Source organism: Eulemur rufifrons, chromosome 8, assembly GCF_041146395.1.
Source record: "Eulemur rufifrons isolate Redbay chromosome 8, OSU_ERuf_1, whole genome shotgun sequence".
Lineage (NCBI taxonomy): Eukaryota > Metazoa > Chordata > Mammalia > Primates > Lemuridae > Eulemur > Eulemur rufifrons.
This window is the reverse complement of record NC_090990.1, coordinates 9,587,964-9,608,909: the sequence shown is the minus strand read 5'-3', so window position 1 is coordinate 9,608,909 and position 20,946 is coordinate 9,587,964. Positions and strand designations below refer to the sequence as shown.

Below are 20,946 nucleotides of genomic sequence, written 5' to 3'. Positions count from 1 at the left end.
CATTGTAAAAATGCAAGCGACATGGAGATGTACATAAAGACCTCAAATTCCCCTGTTCCCCACTGTCAACAGCTTGGTGTATGTGTATCCTCCCAACTCTTTTCATGTATACATAGACCTAAAAAACAAACAAAGGGGAAAATAGGCTCCTGCTATACTCGCTGTTCTGAAACTTGCTTTGCCTTCAAGGCACATCCAATGTATATCTCCATGTCGTTACATACAGACACTATATTTTTCTTTTTTTTTTTTTGAGACAGAGTCTCACTCTGTTGCCTGGGCTAGAGTGCCATGGCATCAGCCTAGCTCACAGCAGCCTCAAACTCCTGGGCTCAAGCAATCCTCCTGCCTCAGCCTCCTGGGTAGCTGGGACTACAGGCATATGCCACCATGCCCGGCTAATTTTTCTATATATATTTTTAGTTGTCCATATAATTTCTTTCTATTTTTAGTAGAGACGGGGGTCTCGCTCTTGCTCAGGCTGGTCTCGAACTCCTGAGCTCAAACAATCCGCCCGCCTTGGCCTCCCAGAGTGCTAGGATTACAGGTGCGAGCCACCGCGCCCAGCCAGACACTATATTCTTTTTCATGGCCACACTGTATTCTATACTTCAACCACTGCTAAATATGGATTTCATCTCCAATTCCTGGATATCACATATAATATTTCAGTGAGCATCGTGCAGTCCTGCGTGGGCCTCTCTGTGTGGTAAGTGCTCACAAGTGGGGCTGCTGAGCTGGGGGACAAAGACATCTGCAATCGGCCCATCTAGAATGCTGGATGGATTTGCACTCCCCCCATGCTGGCCAACACTGGATAGAATCTGTCTCATTTTTGCCAGTCCAATTGGTGAAAAATAGTACTTAATTGCTTTAAATTGTATTTCTCTGATTTAAAGTGCAGTTGAACATCCTTATTAGCCATTTGGTTTTTTTCCCCATGAACTGTCTATTCATAACCTTTGCCCAGTCTTTTCCTGATGGCTTGAGTTTTTCTCAGTGACTCAGTGCAGCTCTTTAAGAATTTAGCCCAGTTTGTTATGTTATTATTCCCCCTCGGTGTCAAGTGACCTCTAAACAGCACTTATGTTTTTTCTCTAGTGAGAAATTTTTAATTCTTATGCAGTCAAATCTGTCAATTTTTTCCTTTGCGGTTTCCCATTTCTCCCAGTCTAATATTATAAAAGTACCTTTATTCTTTTGTAGTTTTAGGACATTGCATTTTTGTTTTTTATGTTTAAATCTTTACATATGGCATGAGGTAAGGATCCACCTTTATTATTTTCTAGATCTATAACCCATTTTCCTCATATTTGCTAATATTTATTAATGGCCCAGCCTCTTCGCTACTTATCTGTGATTTCATATGCCCCTTTCTAGACTATTTCGCATTTTTGGTCTCCTGTCTGTTCCTGCGCCAGTCCTCCATTTTTAATTCTTTCACTTTATTCAGCATTTTAATATGGGCAGAACAAGTCCACCCCAGCCACCCCACTGTTCTTTTTCAAAACTGTCTTGACTATTCTAGCACATTCTTTTAATCAAATTTCATTACAGTTCCCTTTTTGGATTTATAATAGAATTATACTGAATTCAGAGATTAATTGGGGAGAAATAATATTGCAATATTGAGTCTTCCTATCCAGGAACATGGAATTTTTTCCCCATTTATTTAGGTCTTCTTTTATATCCTATGGTAAGTTTTACAGCTTTCTTTAGATATGTCTCACATATTTATTTCAAGGTGAGTTGCACACCTACACATGGTATGAGTTAGAGAGCAATCTGCAAACTCAAAACAATTTCTGCAAAAAGTATAGAAGAAAGGGCGTACATCGCGTATACCACGTATACCACGTGGAACGTGAAGGCTCTGGGGGTGGGAAACATGGGTCTACAGCCTGGCTTTGCTACTACAGAGTTGGGCACCTTTGCCAAATTATTTAACTCTCTAACGCTCATTTTTTCTCATCCCTCAAATAGTTATAAAAGGACTGTTTAGAACTGAGCTGTCCAATATAGTAGTCACTAGCCACACGTGGCTATTTGAATTTAAATTAATGAAAATAAAACAAAATTAAAAATTCAGTTCTTCAGTTGCACTAGCCACATTTCAAATGCTCAACAGCCACGGATGGTTAGTGGCTACTGTAGGGGACAATACAGATAGAGAACATTTCCATCACTGTAGAAAGTTCTATTGGATAGTGCTGACTTAGAGGATCGAATGACAAAAAGCATGCAAAATGCTTAGCATAGATTCTGGTAGGCAGTGAGTGCTCAACAAACGGTAGCTGAGATTATTAATAATAAACCCATATGACATAGCACTTGGCTAAACGTAAGTTTAGGTGCAAAGAAGACAAGATGGTGTGCTCTGCTCTCGATAACGAATATTCCGTTTACCGGATCATGAGTTCAAAGCCTACTCATCAAGCACTCTTTTACAGCAAGCCGATAAAGATTTGCCATTATCTTAGGGCTATGGTCCCAAACCCCTGGTCCACAGAGCTCTCCCCAACCCCCTGCTGTCCGTGGAAAAATTATCTTCCATGAAACCAGTCCCTGCTGCCAAAAAGGTTGGGGACTGCTGTCTTAGGAGACAAGTTATCTTGAATCAATGCTACAACCCGGTATAGTTCTCTTTTTTTTTTTTTTTTGACAATTCTTTCCTTCACTTCACCGGTATAGTTCTTGAAAGGAGCAGGAAGAAGGAAATATATCTATGAATCAATGATACAAGAACTTGAGGAGCTATGTCAACAGCTTGAGCTCATACTTCGGGAGCTGGGCAGCAAAGCACCACACCCAGGCAAAGGAGCAGCAGAGGTGCTCCCTTTCAGCCATAGTGAGGCAGCTGTACTTCCTGCTCCATAAGGACAGTGGCCTCTGAAAGAGCGGGAGTGGGAGGGAAGCAAATGGCGCGGAAACGAGTGCCCCCGAACAATGGAGTGAACAGGATGAATGTAACAAATATAACCGGATTGAGCGTGGTGGCTCACACCTATCATCCTAGCACTTTGGGAGGCCGAGGTGGGAGGACGGCTGGAGGCCAGGAATTTGTGACCAGCCTGAGCAACATAGCGAGACCCCATCTCTACAAAAAAACTTAAAAAAAAAAAAAAAAAAAAAAAACTAGCTGGGCATGGTGGCTCACGCCTGTAGTCCCTTTCACTTGGAAGGCTGAGGCAGGAAGATTGCTTGAGCCCAGGAGTTTGAGGCTGCAGTTAGCTAAGATGATACCACTGCACTCCAGCCTGGGCAACACAGCAAGACTCTGTCTCTTAAAATATATATATGTTAAAAAAAAAGAAGGAATGCACACTTGTGACAGGCTGGGCTGGGGAGCTGCCTCATGCTCAAAGCTCAGTTCAGCAGTGCCCAGAAGGGGAGGTTCCAGCCTTGAAGTGTCATATCTTTCAACAAATAGTTACTGAGCACCTACTATGTATATATCAGATACAGTGGCAGAGATAAACTATGTGCAAATATATAGTATGGCATCAGGGAGTAATAAGTGCTATAAAAGAACAAAGCGGGGTATGGAGGTCTGTTATAAATACGGGGCCAGAGAAGACCTCTCAGAGGAAACGACTGTGTGGCATCCAGGGGAAGGGTATCCCAGTTAGAGGAACAGCAGGGGCCACAGTGAGGAGGCTGGAGCTCCGGGGGCAGGAGGAGGCAGCATGAGATGAGGTCAAGAAGGCAGCCAAGGGCCAGATCACGTACAGCCAGACAGGCCCTGGTGAGGACTGCCCTGCATTGCCAGTTTGATGGGAAGTTACTGGAAGGTTGAGAACACGGAAGTAACATAATCTAATGTGGATGGTACAGGCTGCTACAGCCTCTGTGTGGTGTGTGGACAGAAGGCCAAGGTGGAGGCAGAAGGACTGGCTCGAAGGCGATCACCACTGCGGACGGTGGGATGGCGGGAGCAGGGGCTGGCTGCAGTGGAGGACACAAGGAGGGTCAGGTTCAGGACCTGAAGGTGGTGCTCCCGGGATTCACTGATGGGGGGCCTGACAGACAGGGAGGAGCCAAGGGCGATTCCGAGGTTTTTGGCCTGAGCAGCTGAGGGCCAGCACCATTTCTGGATCGGGCGGAGTTCTGCTCTGCTGGGGACAAGTTCAGAACACCTCTCTCGGTCGGGAGACAGTTGTAAAAATGGGTCTGCAGTTCAGGGAGAGGTCGCGCCACCAGCCTTTAAGTGGCATTTAAAGCGTGGGGGTGCAGGAAGAGGAGCGTCTGGAGTGCTGAGCTGCCTGGGCCACAGCTCAGATCAGGCGTCCTCGCCCACACGGCACAACAGAACACTTGGGGAATGTGAGAAAAATAACAATGCCCAGGCCCCTTCCCAGACCAACTGAATCAGAACCTCTGGGGCGGGGCCCAGGAATCAGCATTTCTTTCTAACGCCCACCAGGGCTGAGGATCACTGCCTGAGGTCGAGGAGGCACAGCCAGCCAGGCGAGCAGAAAACCTGGATAGTGTGTGCTCCAGATGCCGAGAGACAAGTTTCCCAAGGGAAGGCAAGGTGGCTCGCGACAGGCGAGGACCTAAAAGGAAGGTGCTGGGACAGTGAAGAAGTAACGTGGGTGCAGGGACGGGGACAATGTTGCTCAGGGAGGGCGGGAGCTTATGTGGCTCCTGCTTTAAGCGAACGAGGTGTTTTAAAAAATGACACTGATGAGGCAGTTGGAACTCAAAAACATAACAGACATTTGATGATATTAAGGAAAAATTATTAATTTTTTAAAGATATCATAGTGGTATTGGGTCATATGAGGAAAGACTCCTCACCTTTGAGCAATATGTACTGAAGTATTTATGGATGTCTGGAAGTCTGCTTCAAAATAGAGGGACGGGGCTACAGGTGACATTGACATAAGAGCTGAACACAGGGCTTCGGTATGGCGATTTTTGGACAGAAAAGGCTGGGGGAGATGGAGAGCAAAAAGAGGAGAGGAGGGAGAGGGGAGGGAGGGAGGGAGGGAAGGAAGGAAGGAGGAAACAGCAAACCCAGAAAATCCCTTTGATCAGTTTTGCCAAAAGGGAGGCAGGAAAATGGGTGGAGTTAAGGAGCAAAGACAGGAAACTGGAAAGACAGGACGGGCTCCACACCCCAGGGAGGGGTGGCCACAGGTGGGAGCCCAGGCACAGGTGGGTCGGTGTGCTCCATGGTGGGAGGACGAAAAAGGTCTCATCAGAAGAAAATTTAACAATAAGCAAGATCAGCAGAGAATGAAGAGAGGGATTAAGACTTAAAGTAATTTTTTTTAAAAGTCATGATTTCCCTAAAGTCTGTGAACTCTGAGGCCTGTTTCCGGGCCACACTCTGCACCAGCTGAGCTGCTCTTCTGTCCCTAATCCTGATTTTTCGGGTGTGCTCAGGCACCAGGGCCGGGAAGAGCTGGCTCTGCACATCCCAGACTCTCCCAAAGCCAGGAGAACGGTGCTCCCTGAGTGCTCTGGGAAGAAAGGCCATCTTAAGACTGCGCCAGGCCCCATGGCTTCGGGGAAACGTGGGTGGCACACTCCAGCGAGCCAAGAAACGCCTGACTCAGAGCATTTTAATTAGGGTGAGTCCCACTCCTGTTCTGAGCTCCACAGCCTCTCTCTTATCCACACACAACCACAAAACAATTTCTAGTACTAGGGTTGGTACTAAGAAATCCTCCTAGATTGGTCCCCAATAGATAACTCAAAGGTACCTGTGAAAGATTACAAATGGCCAAATGAAAACGAGGCAGTCCAAGTGACCTCCTTTCTTCCTTCCTGGTCAGTCAAGACCACGGAGGCTGCAACACTGTGCAGCCCAACAGATGGGAGATCTGGATTCCAACTCTGCTACCCACTTACAGGCTGTACTGGAGAGGCTCAGGGGAGGGGTGCCGCACTTCCATATTTACAGAGCGGAATAAAAATCCCTGCTCCAACATCAGGTGAGGCTGGAAAGACACAAGGCTGTAAACATGCCTGCTTTAACTGCCTGATCACTACCGCGCTGTACCGCTGTGCCTGCTCCACCCCTGCTCACCCACAGAGGACGCAGACCCACAGATCAGGAGAAAGCGGCTTGGCGCTGGCAGCTCTCTGCTGCTGCCCAGGGAGGAGGTCACCAGGTAACCGCAGCTTCCCTACTGGCTCCATGGAGACCAGATATATTTAGACAGAACGTTTTGAACAGCCTCAGCAGTGCAGGTCTAGGAGATGGAAATCCAAAAGTAGTAAAGACCCCAAGAATGGGTGGACTGTCACCTTACCTCAAATCACCTCTTTTAAGAGTTAAATCGGGCTGGGCAAGGTGGCTTGTACCTCCAATCCCAGCACTCTGGGAGGCTGAGGTGGGAGGATTGCTTGAGCTCAGGAGTTAGAGATCAGCCAGAGCAAGAGTGAGATCCTGTCTCTACAAAAAATAGAAAAATTAGCCAGGTGTGGTGGTGCGCCAAAATACCAGCTACTTGGGAGGCTGAGGTAGGAGGATCGCTTGAGCCCAGGAGTGGGTTGCAGTGAACTATGATGACGCCACTGCACTCTAGCTGGGGCAACAGAGCAAGACTCTGTCTCCAAAAAAACAAACAAAAATAACAAAAAAGAGTTAAATCAATGATGGCCACAGCTAAATAAGAGCAACTCAACCTCACAGCAAGACTGGGCTGCAGGGGCCCTCTAGGTCCACTTAGTCCTTGAGGCTGCCTCTACCTTGAGAACATTGCAGGGGCGCTGCAGGTGACGGACGGGTTTCATGGACAGTGAGCAGGCACTGCCTGTCTGTTTGCAGCATGGCCACTGGTTGGGCAAACCGCCCCTCTGGTCTTCATGGACATTCATCCTTCCCAAGGCAGATCCTCAGAGGAAAGGCAGAGCTCAAGCCATGCAATATCATTTAGTACCTTTGGAGTTGGGATGTCCCCAAACCTTTTTTTTTTTTTTTTTTTTTTGAGACAGAGTCTCACTCTGTTGCCCGGGCTAGAGTGAGTGCCGTGGCGTCAGCCTAGCTCACAGCAACCTCAAACTCCTGGGCTTAAGCGATCCTACTGCCTCAGCCTCCCAAGTAGCAGGGACTACAGGCATGAGCCACCATGCCCGGCTAATTTTTTGTATATATATATTTTAGTTGTCCATATAATTTCTTTCCATTTTTAGTAGAGACGGGGTCTCACTCTTGCTCAGGCTGGTCTCGAACTCCTGACCTCGAGCGATCCACCTGCCTCGGCCTCCCAGAGTGCTAGGATTACAGGCGTGAGCCACCGCGCCCGGCTGTCCCCAAACCTTGATGCCTGGGCTTCTCGGAAAGAGGGACCCCAAGAGGGTGCATCAGTATCCGTGACAGCTGGAGAAGGGTCGGTGTGGTCAGAACTACCTAACGTCCGTTCGGGGAGGCCAGCATGACAACCTGCCCACCTGGATCACCAGCAACTTGCTCCAGCTAGAGGCACAGACTCCTGAGGATTTAAAGGGAAAACCGGAGCTCACCATCCCTCCCCTCAAAAACACATGAGCAAGCACATATGCAAACAAACAAGGCAGGCAGGCTGGAGTCTCTTAAGTCCTAGCAAAGCTTCTTAAGAACAGTAATGCCTGTTTTATTGATCCAAGGAATGGAACACCACTGCCAATAGCATTTCTTTAGAGAATCGCCACTGGGATCTAAGACAGCGCTGGATGCTGGCCAGGACAGAAGAACTTCAGAATTCAAGAGCAGAAGAGCCCTTAGAAATCACATGGTCATGAAGCAGAGGTTTCTGGGGCTCTCATCCAGTACGGACGCCCTGTGCAGGAAGGTGTGTGACGGGAGTTAGAGATGGGGAGTGGGGAGCAGGGAGAGGTTATCAGTGAATGAAACTGACACTGAACTGATGAACGTGATGAAAATCAGAAAAATACTTAACCAGAACCCTCATTTTAAAGGGGAGGTGACTAGGGTCCAGGGAGACAGAGGTACTTCCTGCACCCCATGGCCTTGTCCAGCGGTCCTTCTACTCTACTGCAGAGTCTTGGCCTGGGGCTCCTTCTCCTTGAGCCCACCTGGGGACAAAGTGCAGTTGGCCAGGGTACCTGCTGTGACCAGCCGAGAAGCTCTTGCCAGTGTCTCACCCAGGAGGGCAGAGCAGCAGGGGCCATGGCCCACACCCAGGGCTGCCATGATGGGGCTCTGGAGGAGTTGGGGGACAATGTCGGGAATGCCCTAGTTGCTTCCCTCCTAGACAACAGAAGAGTGTGAACAGAGCCTTCACTGCTGGGTGTCTGCTGCTCCACCAACCCCAGACAACCACAAGGCTGCTGACTTACTCTCCTAATTTAAAAATCTCCCACCTGAGATCCCACCGCAGCTGAGCCTGGAAAATATTTCATTCTCAATGGCAATCGATTACAGTGGATTATAGAGCAAGAAAGCCCAGACATCGCCGCTGCATGAGAACCAGTCAGAGCCCCTGCGATTCAGAAACGATCAGCCTAGTTTCTTGGCATGAAAAATGCTGTCCTTCAGCGATGTCTTTGCAGGGCAGCTAATGTCCTTGCCCAGGAAGGGCTTGTGCCCAGGCTGGGTGGCATCCTTGGATTGACTGGCACCCCAACATGTAGAGTTGTCATAAAGGGTGTGTCTACATGGGCCTGCATCATTCTTTAAGCAAGTTTGGCAAAATCCATGCTTCTTAACCATTCATTCACCACTAAAGACAGCAGCCGCTTTGCCGGAGAGGCAGTAGGCTCTCTGCTTGACTGACAGCTCTGTTCAAAGACACGCAGGGGGAAAGTTGAAAAAAGCAGCTACTCGAATTATCTGTGGATTTCATTTTTCTGTGCTTTCTTCGGGGGTGTAGGAACGACAGCTGAAGGCGACTAGCCTACTTGGGCACAGATCTCTTGGGTAATTTGACAGAATATAGTTTCCAAAAGCAGTTAAATGTTTCCCCTTCCCGGAAGGAGAGTGTCTAAGCCTCAAGGTACTATGATTCCTCTGCCTCAGAACTCAGCACAGAGCTTGGCTTCATATGGAGGGACCAAGGACTCCTTTCAAGGCGGGGAGAAAAATGGTAAGTGGTTCTGCCAAGTGGTCCCTAGGCAAACACCAGAGACCTAGAAGCCAGCCAGAAAGAACTGCACGGCCCAAAAGAACATGCAGTGCACACGATTCTACTCCATCCCTCCACCACTGGGATGGAAGCAGGAGCCGGCAGAAACCCTGTGCTGTTTTCTGAGCACTCCACGCTCAGTGTTGTGTGCGGCACTGGCAGGAGGAGAAGGGAGTTTTTCAAAGCCTCATTTTAACCAACCTTGCAAAGCGCTGGAGCCTTAGTTGGTTCTTTGTTCATCTTTCACTTCCCTTTTCCTCTGCTGTGCCTACAACATGACCTCATGGGTGCTCCCCCACCCAGACAGCCCATGTGTTGCCAAGGAAAATGTCTACCAAGTCACTGTCTAAATCACAATGTTAGGTTGGGGGTCACTGGGGGACCCTTGCCTCTACTCCAAGTCCCCTGTGGTACAATACAAATATTTCACAGGGGCTGGGTATGTTGGCTGGCTCACACCTGTTATCTCAGCACTTTGGGAGACTGAGGTGGGAAGATCACTTGAGGCCAGGAGTTCAAGACCAGCTTGGGCAACATAGAGAGATCCCTGTCTCTACAAAAAATTTTAAAAATTAGCCAGGCGTGGTGGCACACACTTGTAGTCCAGCTACTCAGGAGGTTGAGGCAGTAGGATCGTTGAGCCCAGGAGTTTGAGGTTACAGTGAGCTATGAGTAGAGCACCACTCTACTCCAGTCTGGACAACAGAGCAAGACCCTGTCTCTAGGGGAGAAAAAAAAAAAAAAAGAGGGGCTTTACAAACTGAAAATATAAATACGGAATTAGGAAGCATGGTGGGAACTTCTACTGCAATTTGTTTGATGTCTGTTTCTTCTAGAACGTCAGCCCCACGGGGGCAGAGGCTTGGTAGGATCTGTTCACTGCTGATTCCTAGTGACTAGAAGAATGCTCAGCACATAACAGTCACTCAACAAATATTTGTTAAATGAATGGATGGTTTTACCGAGGACCGGCCCACAGACTGACGTGTTACCTGTTAGCATTTTGAGACTAACCTACTCCATGGAGACGGACAAGGCTCAGAGAAATGAAAGAGCAAGAGCCAGAAAGTTGTTCCAATCCCAGTTCTGCCCCTTGCCAGCTTTATAACTCTGGGCAAGTTACTTCTCTAGACTCCATTTTCCTTGTGTATTAAATAGGGCTCGGGAGCCATCCTGCGAGTTTGAACGTGCCGAGCGTGGGGCCTGGCACACGTCAGGATTCCTGTGGCATCGGTACTCCCCTTCCTCTCACCGTGTTCCGACGCTCACGCCTCGGCAGTCCGTGAACACCAAAAACAAACAACGTGGGGCGAAAGTGTGAACAGTGAAGGCTGATTATTACTCCCGGGAATTAAGTTTGGAGATTTTTGTAGATTGCAAATGTGCATCAGTTCCTTCCTCGTTCTCACATATTATTGGGTTTCTTAGAATCTGTTGGTTCCAACTGCTAAATACAGTTAATCAGGGAGAAGGGGAGATTACAGGAAACTAATAACCTTCTTTCTTATGTATTTCTATGTTTGTAAACACTTACAAGCAAGGGAGAAAATGGTAAATCAGAAATGCAAAAAAGGGAGAATATCTGTGTAGCAAGGCCAGCTGCTTTAATGCCGCGAGGTCAGGAGACGCTCTCAGGAACTCAGATGGTTAAAATAACCAGTAGATCAATGACCTGATCTTTCGGCTCCAGTCAAAAGGCCCTTCCCAGAAGTCATCTCTTATTCTCCTGACTCAAATGGAAGTTCTAGGACATGTGCACCTTGAGCGAGTAGTGATCAGGGGGGCAGGGCTGGAAAGGCGAGTTAACCTGAACCAACCAGCCCTGCTGCCTGGTTTAGACTCTCAAGGAGGAGAGCTGTGGGCCCAGACTTGCTCACTCCACGGTGCACGGCAGGGTTCCAGATCCCAAGCTGAGAAACCTGCTTCTTCTGCAGAGATGGCCATGGCCGCCTGGGACAGCTTTTAACACCATAAATGAGAAAAGTCTCAACGGCTTTCCTCGGACAGAAGGGCACTGCCAGCTTCGGCAGCAGCACACTCTTGCCATGGTGGTGAATCCTGATGCCAGACACTGCAGGCTCGAGAGGTAAGAATGACCCACCCAGGAGCCCCATGGTCCCTACAAATGCCAACCTCCTCCCCCCAGCATTCACACTCTGAACACCAGCTTCTTTCTTTCCACATTAAAACATGTCTTTTGTTTGTTTGTTTGTTTTTGAGGCAGGGTCTCACTCTGTCACCCCAGGCCGGAGTGCAGTGGTGTCATCGTAGCTCATTGCAACGTCAAACTCCTGGGCTCAAGCAACCCTCCTGCCTCAGCCTGCCGAGTAGCTGGGACAACAGGTGCACACGACCCCGTCTGGCTGGTTTTTCTATTTTTTGCAGAGACGGGGTCTTGCTCTTGCTCAGGCTGGTCTCAAACTCCTGACCTCAAGCGATCCTCCCACCTCAGCCTCCCAAAGTGCTAGGATTACAGGAGTGAGCCACAGCATCCGGCCAAATTCCTTGACCTAAAACATGTCTTGACCAGTCCGCCTGTTACTCAACATTGGTTTCTAGACCTAACATTTTTGTCAGCTGGCAGCAGATTTTCAATTTTGCTGAACATTTCTTTTCACATTCATCGAGGCTCCAGCCGGGTGAGTTTTGAGGGAGACCCACAGGAATCACCAGGGCTCCATCTGAAACTCCAGAGTGTTAACTGTGACTACAGAGTGACCACAGAGAACCAGCTGTGGTCCACCCCATTTGAACAGCACGTCTGTTTCTGTCTTACCCCAGGTGAGTTTCTGCCTGGCCTCAAATCATCAAATGGGGGCCTTCCAATCTGGACAGGCCTGAGCTAGAGCCATGCCATGGAGAGAGAGGACCCAGGTGTTCTGTGATGGGATGGAAAGGACCACAGTGTCACAAGCCTTCACACAGAAACCTGACGTCAGAGGAGCATTTCTCCAAAGGAGAACCATATCTTACAAGTGAATGGGCAGGGCTCAGAAAAAGCAGTTATTGCTTCTCCACTAGTATTTACTCCTGGGCCTGGGTGGGGTTACTCATGGGTCAGAATCCTGCTGTACACATCACGTGTTCCTGGTTGGGGACCTTCAGGTCCTCGCCAGCTCTCACCACACAGCCCCTATTTTGGGAGAGAAGAAAGCAGCAGAGAAATAGCTACAGAGAAAGCTAGCAGGTGGGAAGAAGGCACAGTGACCCTCAGCTTTTCAGTTTATAAAATGTGTGCAGATATTATTTTATTTAGATCTCTGCCCTGGTGACTCAGGTCCTTAGGGATTTCAAGAACATTTAAAACTCTTAAGAGTTTTTCTGTAAAGTCAGAGAGAACAAAACTATTGATCCACACCAAATAATCAACATAATTCTCACATCTATCTACCTACCAGTCCCTCTCCAGGAATGAGCTGCCCCAGCTAATTTTTAATGTGCTGGCAGATCTAACCTATCTGAAGGGGTAGAAAAATGGGGAAAAGTCCACCACCCAAGGCGGCCTTTCTCGCTGCACAATAGGCTGGGCTGAACAACAGCTGCAGCTCATTCACCAGCGCCAGCAGATCCCGATCGGGCTGGGAGACTCCTGCTCGAGACAGGGTGTGCCCGGCCGGAAATAGAACCTCACTTAGAGCCTACCCTGATGGGGCGGTAAGTGTCTGTCCAAACCGAAGTGGGTGGGAGACCTAGGCAGAGAAGGTTGTCACTACCCAGGAATATCCACTGAGTGACAGTTACTTTATTAGAATTCATTTATCCCATTTAAGGGGGGGGAGAAAAGGGGATTATTCTCATTTTACACACCTCTGAGCTATTTGTGTTTTTAAAACAGCTACTTATTGTCTTAGAATAACTTTTCTTTTTTTTTTTTTTTTTTGAGACAGAGTCTCACTCTGTTGCCCAGGCTAGAGTGAGTGCCGTGGCGTCAGCCTAGCTCACAGCAACCTCAAACTCCTGAGCTCAAGCGATCCTACCGCCTCAGCCTCCCGAGTAGTTGGGACTACAGGCATGCGCCACCATGCCCGGCTAATTTTTTCTATATATATTTTTAGCTGTCCATATAATTTCTTTCTATTTTTAGTAGAGGTGGGGTCTCGCTCTTGCTCAGGCTGGTCTCGAACTCCTGAGCTCAAACGATCCGCCCACCTCGGCCTCCCAGAGTGCTAGGATTACAGGCGTGAGCCACCGCGCCCGGCCTAGAATAACTTTTCATCATCTTCTCCTAGTCTCCAGTTCCCTGCTGGATAAAATGTCACTGCCTTAGGGAAGTCTTCCCTGACTACTTCCTCCAAAGCAAACTTTCCTGCCAATTCTTTATTAATTACGAGGAAGCTCTGCCTAATAATGCCTTCATAACACTTGCCACAGTATGAAATTATCTCTGTATTTGTCTGTCTACTAATTTGTCACCCTTCTTCTCCTACCAGAATGTCAGCTCCATGATGAGGGCAGAGACCTTATCTGCCTTGTTCACCAAGACCTTCGTAGGGCCTAGAACAGGGAGGACCTAGGGAAGGTGCTCACTAAACATTTTTGAATAACTGAATACATGTACACGTGATGGGATTTACAACCGTCCATATTTCCTCCACAAGCCTGATACAACGTGCAAAAACACAGCTACAACAGAGACTGGGTTAACTATAGGCCTGGTCACCCCAATTTCTCTGAGGGTGATCCCTAGCTTACCCTGGTGAGGACATTTTTGTATGCACACATGTGTACGTATATAAACTACCACCCCTGGGCCGAGATCCAGCCTGCGACCTACTTTTGTAAATAAAGGTTTACTGGAACCTGGCCACACCCATACATGCTTGGTTGCTATTAAGCAGAACTGAGTCTTTTCAACAAAGATCCTATGGCCTGAAAACATTTACCATCTGGCCTTTTAAGAAATAATCTACCGACCCCTGAGCTTGAAGAAACAGAGCAGTGGCCGGGCGCGGTGGCTCACGCCTGTAATCCTAGCACTCTGGGAGGCTGAGGCGGGCGGATCGCTCGAGGTCAGGAGTTCGAGACCAGCCTGAGCAAGAGCGAGACCCCGTCTCTACTAAAAATAGAAAGAAATTATATGGCCAACTAAAAATATATAGAGAAAAAATTAGCCGGGCATGGTGGTGCATGTCTGTAGTCCCAGCCACTCGGGAGGCTGAGGCAGTAGGATCGCTTAAGCCCAGGAGTTTGAGGTTGCTGTGAGCTAGGCTGACGCCACGGCACTCACTCTAGCCCGGGCAACAAAGTGAGACTCTGTCTCAAAAAAAAAAAAAAAAAAAAAAAGAAACAGAGCAGTGTAGAGTATAAGACTTTCACTGAAAACCGCAAGAGTAAACTACAGAGTCCACACCGCAAGTAGTAACGGTGGCTTTATTTTATTTAGGACTTACTGTGTGCTAGGTATTGTGCCAAGTGCCGTAAGCATGTTATTTCACCTAATTGAATTCTCATGATAACACTATCGGGAGGTTCTGGCTGCGGACACTAATAGAGGTCCAGTCTTTGCCAGGATGCACGTGGTCAGTGACAAACCCAGAATACAAACCCATGCCCAGGCCTGTGAACCTGTGAAACCTGCATTTGTATCCACTGGTACATGGCTTCCACAGAAAGCACTTGCCAGCCACATCCTGCAGAACCCTCAGCACTCTTGAGACTGGTCCATCTCTCCACTGTCCTCAGAAGACCACCTGGAGGGCCCCACTTCCTTTGGGATGCTTAGGAAGCTGTTCCTTCTATCTTGAATGCCTGCTGCTTCTTTCTCTGAATTCTACCAATCCGTCAAGACTCAGTTAAGCCCTCCTTCTCTGAGGGCATCTCTTTGCCCTAGTTATTATTTTTTTAAAATTCTCTCCAGCTCAACCACTACACAAACTCTTAGAGGTCAGAAGCTGCTTCTTCCAGCACAGAGCCTTAGTTCGTACTGTGTGAATACGCAACAGACACTCACTGCTCCTTGAAAACAAAACAAAACTCTCCTGAAAATCACTGCCTTCCCACCCCTGGAGAAGATGCTATTTAGTAGAACCATGTGCCAATCGCAAATGCCAGCACTGTCTTTGAGGTAGACATTTCTCTTTAACTGTTAACAAATCGGCAACCACAGGCTTTATTAGCAGCACCTGGGTGTTTCTGCTACTGGCCCCCTTTCAAGTACATATGGAACTTGCTTTTTATCGTTATCATTTTCATTTAATTTGTGTTAATTATTAAACTCTCCAGTTCTCTCTAACCCCTAAGAATCTTGTCTCCCTATCAGAACACAGGTTCCCTTGGATTCAGGTAGGATAACAGCTATTTCACCTTTCTGGTGTTGTAACGGATGTGCACTATCACAAAATCTAGGTGTGAAAATAGCTGAACTCAACAATATTGCTTGGGGATAGTGGTTACCTTGAGAGTGTAGTTTCTGGGAGGGGGAACAAGGTTGGGGGGGCTTCTGTGATAATAGTCATGTTCTGTTTCTGGGTCTGGGTGCTGGATATGTGAGTGCGTTCACTTTGTAAGAACACATTAGGCTACACCCTCAGGACCTGTGCACTTTTCTGTATGCGTATTATATATTTTTTTCTTTTTTTTTTTTCAGACAGAGTCTCCCTCTGTCGCCCCGGCTAGAGTGTAGTGGCATCATCATAGGTCACTGCAACCTCTACCTCCTGGGCTCAAGTGATCCTCCTGCCTCAGCCTCCTGAGTAGCTGGAACTACAGGCCCGAGCCACCAAACTAGGCTAATTTTTCTATTTTTAGTAGAGACCAGGTGTCATTTAGCTCAGGCTGGTCTCAAACTCCTGAGCTCAAGCAATCCTCCCACCTCCGCCTCCCACAGTGTTAGGATTACAGGCATGAGCCACCGCACCTGGCCAGCATGTTACATTTTAATAAAAAGTTCTAAAATACTCTTTGCAAATATAGTAATATACAATGGATCTTTCTTTGCAGAAATACACATCTCATTTTCTTTATGCAACAGCCTTATAAAAGGACAGGTAAAACCATTTACAGGTGGTAGGATGGAAGAAAAAAGGCAAAGAAACTCTCAAGGTGCTGTACAACAAATTTAGTGAGACTGGCATTTAAGGACAAATCAAATCCCAGAACTGCTAGTCTTCAACGTCTAATGCAGCAGCAAAGCTAACTGATTCCTATTAGAAGCAGATACTGATTCAGAAAACCAAACGTACTTCATGATGCGAGAATCATATTGTAGTAGTCTGAAACAAGCATACAAAGGAAGTGGCTAACAAGAACAAATGGTGTTATATAACAACCTTTAGGTGGTGAGGCACTTGAGCCATCTTCAAACCTTGTAAAAGTGAGGAATTGGCTCTTTAACATAAACAAAGCTACCAGTTAAGACTGGGTCAAGAACCATGCTAGGGGTGTGTGCGGTGTCTCATGCCTATAATCCTAGCACTCTGGGAGGCCAAGGCTGGAGGACTGCTTGAGCTCAGGAGTTCGAGACCAGCCTGAGCAAGAGCGAGACCCCATCTTGTCTTAAAAAAAAAAAAAAAAGAAAAAGAAAAATTAGCCAGGCATTGTGGCGCATGCCTGTAGTCCCAGCTACTTGGGAGGCTGAGGCAGGAGGAGCCTAGTTGTTTGGGGTTGCAGTGAGCTACGATGACACCACTGCACTCTACCTGGGGTGACAGAGTGAGACTGTCTCAAAAAAAAAAAAAAAGAACCATGCTAAACATTCAGTATACTTTCATTAAATCTTTACCTCAACTCTAATTTTATCCCTGCTTACAGATGAGGCAACTGAGGCATGGAGGGGTTAAGAAACCTGCCCAAGGCTCCAGGGTTATGAATTGGCAGGGTGGGGATTCAGCCTACACAGCCAGACCCCAGAAACCATGTTCTTAACCATGATGCTAGTCATGCCTTTGGTGTGATACACCCAGGGATGGGTTTGCAGTTTCTAGCACGTGACTTACATATTCTGGGGTGCATTACAGCTCAATAAAATGTGCTTGTCCAAACACCTTGACAAACACACCCAACTCTTTCATAAATGACAGCCTGATTTACACAGTGGATCTCCGCCTTCCAAAGATCCATGCTTACACAAGTGACAGGGTGCCCATGTCTACCACCTCTGTATCAAGGACCTTCCCCATTTATTGGTTTGAAATCCAAAGACAAAATCTTCTATCTGAAGCCATAATCAGCCCAAATTAGATTAGAAAGGTCACTGAGTTCCTTTCTCTTCGAAAGATGTATTGCTTTTTAACAAAGTATTTGCTCATCCTGCACTCCTTGAGTAAGCAAAACTATACCTCATAGCATTAGCAAAGCTCAGGAAAACCAAACAAAACTCTCGTTGGATCTCTGCGATATTACTTGAAGTTGTGCTTTTAGAGGAACATTTTAGTAAGAGCAATTTAGGATCCATTTTTCTCTTTAAGCCACATTTATCTTTATGAAAGGTCAAATTGCTTGCCTGTGTTACTTTTGAGGAATTTAAGTGGGAAAAACACAGTTATTTAAGTATATGGTTGATGTAATTAATTCTCTTCATTTTAGTTTCTTGAAGTAGTAAAAATAACCTAGTGAGTCTTTCCCCCACAAGTCTTTTTTTTTTTTTTTTCCCAGTTTCTGAGATTATCAAGTGAGCCAGGAATTCAAGTTAGGAAAAAAAATCTTTTCTGATTTGGCCATGTAAGTTTTCGGTCAATATGAATTCTACCTGCTGGCACAGGACCCTTTTTCAGATAAGCTGAGTTCATCACAAATACATGCCCTTGACAGGTACTGCATTCATTTCTACCTGGAATTGGGACAATGATCTCTACTGCCGCAAGCCCCAGGGTGTCTGTGGTGTCACCCAGTTCCACGGATCACCACCCAAAACGCAATTCCCAGGTACTTCAGGTTCTCAATCAAAGCTCTGCAATGAGTCTCTTGCCATCCTTCGGCAAGATTATTCAGGCGACTTCCCAGGACCACGGGCGATGTCGCCGGGACACAGGACTGGGGAAACTGGAAGTTGCCATCTCTGGCCTTCACCCTGACCGCCAGACACGCGAGCCGGGGAGCCGGGAGGATGCAGCGGCGCAGGGATGCTGCCGGTGGGCTCTTCCCACCCTCTCCGGGAAGGCAGGGCCCGGGCCGGGCTTGGGGAAGCTCTGAGGGTGCTGACCTCAACTTTGTTCTTTAAAAATAGCTCCGAGGACGCGCAGCTCACGTGAGCGGCCCGCTTCCCCTCCGCGGGCCCGGGGCTCCCGGCCGCCCCTCGGCCCGTGTCGCGGAGGGGAAGGGCGGTGGGCCCAGGTCCCGGTGGCAGGAGGGACCCCCGGCCCGGGCGAGAGCCGCGGGAGGGCTGAGGGGGCGCCGGGCGGGGAAGGGCCCCGGCCGGGAGGGGAGGCCGCGCTCACCTTCTTCACCGACAGCGAGATGTTCTCCAGGATCCGGTCCTTCACCTCCCGCGGCTCCATGGCGCTGTCGCCGCCGCCGCCGCCGCCGCCGCCGCCGCAGCCCCGCCGCCGCTTCCCGCGCCGGGGGCCCGGGGCCGCCGCCAACCGCTGCCGCCGGCCGTGCGGGGGCTCCGTCGTGCCGGCCGCGGGGCCCGGCGCCCGCCGCCCGGCCCTCGCCTCGCCCGGGCCCTCGCTCCGCCGCGGCCCGGCGGCTCCGGAGCGCGGCCGGCCGGGAAGGAGGCCACGGGCTGTGCGCGGCGGCGGCGGCGGCAGGAACTGATGTCAGGCGGGGCGGCGCCAGAGCCCGCCCGCGCCGGGGACTCCCGGGACCCGGAGACCCGCACACACCCCTGGTCCGCGGCCCCCCTCAGAGACCCGGGAGCTCCCCGCCGCCACCGGCCGGGGACCCCGCGCCCCTCCCCCGCGGCCCTCGTCAGCCCACCCACACCTCTCCCCGCCCTTCGGTCGGGGACCGGGAGACACCACACACTCCAGGGACGCTCTGCCAGCCGGAGACTCCCCCGGCCCACAGGCCCCCAGCCCCCTCCGCCCGGCCCTGGTCAGCACACAGACCCCTCCTCCCCTGCCAGGGACCCCGGCCCTCCTCAGAGACCCCCTCTGCCCAGGGACCCCAGAGCCCCACAGACCCCACCTGTCTCCCTCCCTTTCCTTAGCCCAAGGGTCCCCTCAGTGCACAGACCCAGGCCCCCTGGATTTGGCAGCCTAGAGGCCCCAGCACCCTCACCTGCCTGCTGACCCCGGGACCCCCCCCAGCCTCTCCACTCCTCACTCAACCTCTCAACCCCCAGAACTAAACTTCAGGCCACTTCAGGTCGCTGGTGCCCTCCCCACCCCCAAAACACACCCTCTTCACTTCCCCTTCATACCTAAAGCCCTTCTTATTCCTTACCCTCCCCCACTTCTTCAGCCCCACATGTCCTGAGGCCTAGCAACTCCCTCACCCCCTGTCCCCATGAACCCCCTCCCCAAATTCGCACCCCTCTCCCCAAATCAAATGTGCCATCTCTTAAAAAGCCCCCTACACTTAGAGTTCTCAGTCTCCTACCTGGCTCACTTCCCTCATTTGGTCCCCAAACAATTATATCCTGATACATCTGTTAATTCTTCCTTTTTATCTTAGACACCCCAATTCTCAACTCTGGCTCCCCAGTCTTCCCTCTTCTCTGCTCAGGGTACCCCAACCTCAAGTCCCTGGCACGGCATCTGAAACACTGATGCTACAGCTTCTCTCAGAGGGGCCCACCCCACATATATCCAAAAGATCCCTCCCCATCTCCAGTTTCCCAAGGAGAGACCCCAAGATGGTGGTCGTTAGTTTATTTTGGTTTTATGTGGCTGGCTAAGGGGACAAAATAAACTCAAGAAAAGAAAAGGGAACAACTTGAGAAGCTGGGTTTGCTGCATTCCATGACCACCTCAGGACCCAGGGCAAGAGTTCTTACTACCTTCATACTAATGATAACAACGATGACAAGTGTTGGGTGTTAACTATGTGCCGTGCACTGAGCTAAGTGCTTCACGTACATTTGTCTCTTGGGTCCTCACCCAATGATTCTTGTACAAATTGTAGAGATTGAGGGATGGGAGTTAAGTAATTTGCCTAAAAACATACAACAAGTGATGAAGCCCAGATGCCAACCCAGGAATCTGACTCCAGAAACCATTTGTATCCTTTTGTGGGCCAAGGACCCTTTTATGTTTTTGCATACTATTCTAGGAGGAGACCCCATAGGGGCTTGATCTAAGCCTTTAGAGAAAGAAGCAAAGTCTATAGTAACCAAACCCAAGGTATTTTCTTATTTGTACTGAGTTCAGGAAAATAAGAGATAGCAGCCTCCTTGGAGCTGGGCAGAGGGCAGAATAAGGACAGGCAGCAATCAAGGCTGCGGTCACTGGATAGGTAGAGAAAAGGTTGAGGGCAGAGGACACGTTACTTTGCATGAAGAAGGAAATAGCCAGGTGTCCAAAGATGTTTGTGGCAAGTAGGAGGAAAGTCAGCCGGAATGAATGACTAGTCTAATGGTGCACTTGCCTTCCCAGCCCATCCTGGCTAGGGTGCCCACAGGCCCCAACCTGTCCAGTGCGGCTCTGGCTCATGAAAATCCTGTCAGCCCAAAGTAGAGCCAACAAGCTGTGTGATTCTCCCCTGCTGTTGAATAGCACCTTCTGCTGGGCACTATCTTCCTGCAAATGTTGTTCGTGGCCTGGCCACATGATAGATTCAATGGGTATTTTTATCCTTGGCTATTTTTATTCTGGGATGTCCATCTGGTCTGTGATGAGAGAAGGTAGTGGTATTTCTGCCATATTGTTTTCATCTGCACACATAGGTGATGGTCACAGTCAACTCTTTTTTTTATTTTTTTATTTTTTTATTTTGAGACAGAGTCTTACTTTGTCTCCTGGGCTAGAATACAGTGGTGTCGTCATGGCTC

General features: G+C 49.0%; 1 protein-coding gene across 3 annotated transcripts in view; it reads right to left on the bottom strand.

Moving 5' to 3' along the window:
- The window catches only part of PLEKHM2 (pleckstrin homology and RUN domain containing M2), a 37,141-nt gene extending 18,397 nt beyond the window's left edge, over positions 1 to 18,744 (bottom strand). For 2 of the 3 annotated variants that reach the window (XM_069479381.1, XM_069479383.1), the window contains exon 1: positions 18,452 to 18,744. In XM_069479381.1, the coding sequence (XP_069335482.1) occupies positions 18,452 to 18,511 (60 nt within the window). In that variant the 5' untranslated portion in view covers positions 18,512 to 18,744. The remainder of the gene's footprint in view (positions 1 to 18,451) is intronic. The other variant, XM_069479382.1, reaches the window with a different exon arrangement.
- Between the last annotated feature and the right edge of the window lie 2,202 nt (positions 18,745 to 20,946).